We start from the raw sequence: 7,437 nt of genomic DNA, 5'->3' as shown, positions 1-7,437 counted from the left end.
TGCTCATTCCAATCTCAGTTTCAATTAGTTTATTCATCAAGGAGTTCCATAAAGCTTCTTCAAGCAAAATTATCCATCAAGGATATGAGATGCCATCATATTATAAAGATGCTACAAAGGAATTTAACATGTGAAGGACAAAATAGTTACAAAGTTTGAGATGAAAAATCTTGGAGACTTAAAATATTTTCCTGACATAGAGATGGCATCAACTACCGCAAAAAAATACGTATCCTTCAAGAATATGAGATTACATCATATGATGATAAAGGAATTTAACATGTTGATATGAAAAATCTCGGATTAGTCATATTATAAAGATGATAAAGGAATTTAACATGCTGATATGAAAATCTTGGAGAGTTAAATGTTTTCCTGACATAGAGATGGCATTAACAACTGCAAAAAAAAAAAAAAAAATACTGTTTTTCACCTTCCTTTTAGGGATACGGTTCTTCAGTTTAAGATAGCAATTTTATGATACTCAATGCAGGAAACATGCAACAAATCTTCCTTTTCATACTATCATTTTGTCACCGAGGGCTTTTAAGTGAGTATTTTTACGATATATGTTCATGCAATTTTAAAAATCAACTCACAAACTTATGAAAGTAGTAAGCTAGAAGAGACATTATCTCTTGTCAAACAAGGTAGTAATGTATGAGCACCTTAATCTGTACGGAGCTGTCAAACTAGCAGTATTTTTCTTGGACTAGCAACTATGATACAAACACGATTTCAAGTCAAACCACAATTTAGTTTGCACTCTTGATCATAGCCAATGTTAAAAAAATGTAGTAGCTGCATTAAATACAGAATTAGTCAGCAATCCACTTAATGAAGTTGAATACAACAGCTGCTTCCTAGAAAAGTAGCTGTGTCTATAGCTTCAACCCAACCTACATGCAATATAGCCATTTCCAAGTATATCATCAGTTCTAGTTAATTAACGTAAGACAGTTAAGAGGAAGATCCATCAGAACTAAAATAAAATCACTTTGTGCATTTCCATGTTTTTGTCTGATGGTGTAGGAAACTGATGTGTTTTATCATATAATGTAATCAGTAACCTAACCAAAAAGACCCATAAAGAATATACAAAAGAAAAGAATCACCGATACATATGAAAGACCAACATAGATTAAATACAGCAAGTAGGCATCTAACATAGTTTACACCATTGTTACCTGAGCCGCACAGGTTCGAGCACTTGGCACCCAGCGGATCTCAAATAACAAAACTTACAGTTTTTTCTGCAATTCGTGCTGTGATTCGCAGCAAATTTGGGTAGCCTCTGCCCCATCTCCTACCTTTTTTCTGCAACAAGACTATAAAATTAAGTGATATGTTCTTCTTTAAGCCGCACAAGTGATACTGGCTGTCGATAGTTGTTTCCGTATTCGACTCCTTTAACTGAGCCATGCTTATCAGATATGGAACCAAGTGGTTTTGATTGTGTGCTGTTGGCTGTGTTGTGGCTGCTGTTTCTAGCTGCAGGTACATCATGGTTATGTTTCCCTTCATATGTTGTGATGACAGCCTTTGGGTCAGTTGAAGCTCTTTCGACATGTTTACGAACATTGCATCCCACATTTGTGCACTTGTAATAGCTCCTGTATGTAACCAATGGGAGGCTAAAAATCCAGAAATATTCAATATAGCAATAATAAATCCATGCAATGGCATGTACAAAGCATAGGGGTGTGATGGTCCTTTTGAGAAGGCAAAGACAATAAATGGATCATATGAACTCCATGCAGAAACCAAGACCAACTAGCAAATATTTCTCTAAGCAATACATGGGCCATCAACTGGCATGCAAGCTGGATTAAGTCTATGATCAAACATTATGCGGAGCATTCTTATCATTTCATGTTTATTTGTTTAGGACAAGTATATTTTTCAATTTTTTTGTTTATATTAATGCATTTTTTGTATTATTTACTCAATGATCCTTTTTTTATTATTTTATTATTATGAGTAGTGATTTTGTAATAGGAGTATGTAAATGAGAAACCCGGAAGGGTGTGGCTCTTTGGCGTAAAGTCATAGGTTTGCTCCCAGTGACAAGCATTCGAATCCCCCTTGTTTACTCGATGTGCGTGGTCTTCCGGGTGCCTGCGCGCATCCCTAGGGAATAGTCCCGCCCTACAAAGTGGGGTGGGGATACCCTATGGCACAAGGAAAAAAAAAGAGTACGTAAATGAGACAGGGTTTGGAGAAAAAGAATCAACGTGCACAAGAAGGGGTTTTCTGATGAAGCTTCATCTTGATCTGCTAGGGTCTCTTCCATGATTGGCTGTGCCAATAACTCAAGCTGCAAGTTCACAACTATTCATGATTTTCTAAGATAAGATCATAGTAATTGAGTTAATTTATGCAATAAGTAAAAACGACTTCCGCGCATGGCCAGTTGTGCTTATCCTTCCACTGTTTTGCATTGTGCCAACTCAAAAGTCACTTTCTGCATGCCATCCTGTCACTTGTTAATTGTGTGAGATTTGCTTTAACCCCCCTGAACACTTACAAGCCTATGAGACAGGAAGATCAATTTTCCATTCTTTGTGAGCAAGTGAAGATCGAACCCCTAACCTCAATGTTATATGCTTGACAATTTTTATTCTTTTTTTTTTTTGTATGAATTGTATTAGCTTCGGAATTAAATGAATTGTCGGGTGCAGTTCCTGGTTTCGATTTCAAGAGACTGACAGGTGCAGTCCACCATTTAGAGAACAAACTTTATACAACATTCCTAAAAGACCGGTTAACATGCACAAGGAACAAGTATAAACTGCAATTTCAATACTCAAAATATTCAAAATGAAAGAAGAGGAAAATATATGTAAAAAGACTCCAATCAGGCTTTCACGAAATTAACTTGTTTTATATCATGACTAATTATTACTGTTCTGCACCAAGAGATAAACATGCAAGTAGGAATGATTTCACCACCTTGGATGAGGATTCCCTTTCACCACTTTCTGCCCATACTTTCGCCACCTGTAGCCGTCATCCAAGAGATCAACTTCACTAGTCGTCTGCACAATGATCCTAGGCTCCGTGACTGTCTTGTGCGAAGAAGTTGATTCGTTTACTTGTAAGTTTATGTTCCTGAGCCATGATCAAAATACTTGTTCAACAAAAAAAATTGCAAATGGTGGGACATCTTGCTCCCAAATCTGTTTTTGGGTTATTTTCATCAGTAAAGTTCCCTGTTTCAAAAAAAAAAAAAATTTGCAATATAAAGTGTCTATGTTACTAGGTTCAAACAACTTACCTTCTCTTCGGATCAGGCTCATTATCATCCCCATCATCTCTCCTCACATCAGCATCACCCACTTCCTCCTCCCCATCACTTGACCCGGATAACTGTTCTGTTGTCACAATGCCAGATTCCTGATCCCTCCTAGATACTGAAGGACCATCTATAATTTCATATGATCTGCTTAAATTTCCAGTTTGACCAATCGAACACTTTTCGGAATCAACGGCCAAATTGGTGTTTCCATTCAATTCAGAAGGTACGGATGGCAAAAGGCCACCTTCTTTGGCACGTCGATTAGGTTGAGGCCGCTCATGATTGTGCTGGCCCTTGTAGATGATTTCGGTTATTTGGCCATCAAGAGACCGTTCGACTTTTTTCTTGACAGGACAACTTGGATGGGAACACTTGTAGTAACTCCGAGGATATTCGCTGCCCTTCACCTGTTTTTGTCCATACTTTCGCCAATTATAGCCATCATCGGCGGGCTTGTCGACTGTAAGGGTAGGCTGTTGAGATCTTTGATCAAAATGAGAGACCCCTTGTGATTCCATGGTGGTGGTTTTAGTCTCTGATGTCAAGACTGGCATCTGCTTGAGTGGAGTTGCATTGACAGAAGGGCCTGTAGTGCATGCCAAAGAAGCTGTTGTTGCCGCTGATAGAGAAGATGGATATTCAGTTCGAATAGGTACATGAGATTGGGATTGGGCAGCCTTAGCTGTGACTTCAGCCAAGACCTGTTGATGGGACATCCTGAAGGGACCCTATAGAAATTCCATGAATCAGTTAAAATAATAAACCCCCATAAAGTCATTTATTTTACAGGAATTTTCTTTTTAGATAAGTTGGCATAGAAATGACAAAAAAATACCATATGAAAGTCTCTGAAATCTAATCCCATGCAACAAGAAGCAATTTATCAAACATACCTGGTATAAAATACGAGGTAATACCATTCCTTTTTTGTTTTTTTCGTTTTTTTTTTTTTTTGAATGTTAGATGATTATACGAGGTATTTTACCATCTAGAAGCGATTACTTCTATGGAACTCAGAAAGTGTAGCTCTTCTTATTTATTTAGATGAAAGAATCGATCAAGATACATCAACAATTCTACAAGAAAAGGATAGTAAGAAAAACTCTCACTCATGACAATTACTGCACTAGATAGCCTGCCACCATCTATCAAAAATGCCACATGAAATCCATTGTAAGGTTTGACGTCGAATCCACCATATATTTGCAAACTAGAATACCAATAACAAGAAAACCTCTTTAAACTAAAATGGTTTTGAAGTTAAACTGATAAACCCTTTTAATAATAAGAAACTTCCTCAATTACAAAGAAAGAATTACATACATATGTCACTCAGAAAAGGCAAAGCTATCTAGTGCAAATTGTAGGCTTCTAGGGCCCATTTGGTTGCTCGGGGGTGGCTTGGAGAGTAGTGGAATCGAAGTCAAAAATAGTAGACAAGCATGGAATATGTCTAGAATTTCCACTCAGAGAATAGTGGAAGACAGAAACTTACTCAATTACACATAAAGAATTACAAGCATCTGTCACACAGAGAAGGGAAAGCTATCTATTGCAAATTGTGGGCTTTTAAAGTAGGGAGGAGTCCCAGACCAAGGAACAGGAGCTACGAGGTCAAACCCATACGATATAGCAACAACTATCCAACAAAGGAGGTGTTTGAAAGAATGTATCTAATGAAAACTGAAGATTCCATCCAAATTCCATCTAAGAAAAAATGCCACATGAAATTTACTGTCCAGTTCGAATCTCTACATTCACCGTATGTTATTTCAAAAGGACAACTATTAAACACAGGTGAACTTGGTAAATTATAAGGTTATTCGAATTTAAATTTTACAGACAAGGCTCAAAGCAAGAAAAGATTGGCATTAAGGCTCCGTTTCTTTCGACATAAAAATGGACGTAAAATTTGTTGTATGTTCATTTTTATAACATAAAACAAATTTTACGTCGGAAGAAACAGAGCCTAAAGGAACTCCACGTAGCAAGCTAAATTCCGTTCCATTTAATGAAAATGGCAAATGAAATCTACCCTCTGTTCTGCTTTTCAATCTGCACCTTATTGTCCCAAAAAAAAAACCATTAAACACACCACGTATAACAATTGAAACTTCCCTAAATTACAAGTTTTTTAATGGTAACAAGTGTGTATTTACAGAAAACAGCAAGAAGAAGAAGCAAGCTGCCTATATCATTTGAGCTAATAGTAGAGGTAGACGAAACAAGGAAATAGAACTTAGACCCTAATTCCCATTCCTAAACCCCAAGTAAAAACAAGTCAAACATATTGTTCTCGAGATTATTAATCAACAAATTAAATTACATTTCTGTTTTGAATGCTCACAAATTAAATTATATTAACTCTTGCATTCTAACAGATAAAATTCTTTTGTTCCTACGAAAATCATCTCAAATACACAAAACAGGGTACACAAAACTTGCTTAATAATTGAACTTTCCAAGCAATCAATCAAATCCACACCCTAACAATATCATAAAGAACAAAAACAGAGAAAATAAAAGAGACAGAAAGACAGAGTATTTGAATCACCACCTGCCCAGAAGGAAAGAATCCAGGCGAATCGAGCAAGCTGGCAGGGCTAAGGCCAGGAGGAACAGTAAACAGCGGCGACTGCGCAATCGCCAAACTAAACGGACGGCTCTGCTTAAACCTCAACCCTCCTCCCCCTGCTCCGGCAACGCCACCACCTGAAACCCCTCCTACGTCACCGGAATCCCTATCTCCGGCCGAATCATCCGCCAAATTCTCGACGGAAAAGGTATTCCTCCGCGTAGGGAACGCAACTGGGGACCCCATGGCCCCCGCGAGGAGCTGAGAGAAAGACCGGCAATCGGAATCAGGATCGTTGTCTGAAAAGAATGAGGAGACTAGAGTCATGGGGCCTGGACTTGCTTCAGATCCCCACATGAAGAGATTTTCGCGTGGTGGGAGAGCGATTGTAGGCCGAGCAGGGCCCACCGTCTTCGAAGCTCCTTCGTTTTCCGCCATGGTCTCCGAATTAGGGTTTCTAGACCTATTTCTGATGTCCGAAACTCAAATCCTCTAAGTTTTTCGCTCTCTTTTTCAGCTTACTTTCTTGTCCGATGTCAATCTATCCGATAACCGCCATGATTAGGGTTTCTAACTTACGGAAACTCAAATCCTCTTCAGTTTTTGCTCTTTTTTCAAATTACTTTCTTGTCTGTGGCCTCCGATATCAAACTAATCCGATAACCGCGAAAATTAGGGTTTCTAAACCACTTTATGAGCTCCGCAACTCAAATCTCTTCGTTTTCCCCTCTTTTAATCAGCTCACTATATTGCCATGGCCTCCGATAACCACTACGATTAGGGTTTCTAAACCTATTTCTGAGATCTGAAACTCAAATCCTCTTCGCTTTTCCCTTCCTTTTCAGATTACTTCACTGTGATGGCCTCCGATATCAACCTATCCGATAACCGCCATGAATAGGGTTTCTAAACCACTTTCTGAGCTCTGCAACTCAAATCCTCTTCGTTTTTCCCTCCTTTTTCAGCTTAATTTCATGTCTGTGCTTTCAGCTCAAAATCTGAGAACCGCCATGTTTATAATTTTCAGACCTTTCTGAGATCTGCACCTAAAATCCTCTTCGTTTTCCGCTCTTTTTTTCAGCTTTCTTTTTTGTCTTTCTGCGGGATCTGGAAATCAGTGTTAAAAAGTCCACGAGAGAAAGACGAAGGAACGTATAGAGAGATTTTTAGTTTTATGTTTTTGGAAATGATATATATTCTCCCCTCTTACTTACTTGGAACAGCCCCCTCTACTGCAAAAGAGTAGTCATAAAATACACTAGAATGGGATGTCCCATGTAAGGAAAGGGGACGATTATATCTTGAATAAATGACAGACAAATTTGGTCCAAATTACAGTCAAATGAAATGCAGCCACCTTCCGAATTTATACTGACTTGCTTGCCCAGACAACCTAAGATAATGACGGAAATACCCCGCGTTTTTCGCTCCTTTGACATCCTCTCATCCTACTTAATATAATTAACTAATTTTAATGCCCCCGTTAAAAACGGGCTTGTGTCATTTGAGTTGTTTTATGAGAAACTAAGGGCACTTCGTACGGTCGGGATGACTCTAAAATATC

General features: G+C 38.3%; 1 protein-coding gene across 1 annotated transcript; it reads right to left on the bottom strand.

Moving 5' to 3' along the window:
* Window positions 1-979: 979 nt before the first annotated feature.
* Window positions 980-7,017, bottom strand: LOC143846807 (putative WRKY transcription factor 3). The gene is made up of 4 exons (XM_077355375.1): window positions 5,856-7,017; window positions 3,278-4,026; window positions 2,953-3,111; window positions 980-1,613 (listed from the first exon to the last, which is right to left on the bottom strand). Exons 1-4 carry the CDS (start codon window positions 6,309-6,311, stop codon window positions 1,337-1,339), a joined length of 1,641 nt encoding a protein of 546 aa, XP_077211490.1. The 5' UTR covers window positions 6,312-7,017; the 3' UTR covers window positions 980-1,336.
* Window positions 7,018-7,437: the final 420 nt, after the last annotated feature.

This window comes from Tasmannia lanceolata, unplaced genomic scaffold (genome assembly GCF_043159265.1).
Source record: "Tasmannia lanceolata isolate RefF3 unplaced genomic scaffold, GAP_Taslan_0.1 ptg000015l, whole genome shotgun sequence".
NCBI classification, from domain to species: domain Eukaryota; kingdom Viridiplantae; phylum Streptophyta; class Magnoliopsida; order Canellales; family Winteraceae; genus Tasmannia; species Tasmannia lanceolata.
This window is presented reverse-complemented; position numbering and strand designations above follow the sequence as displayed.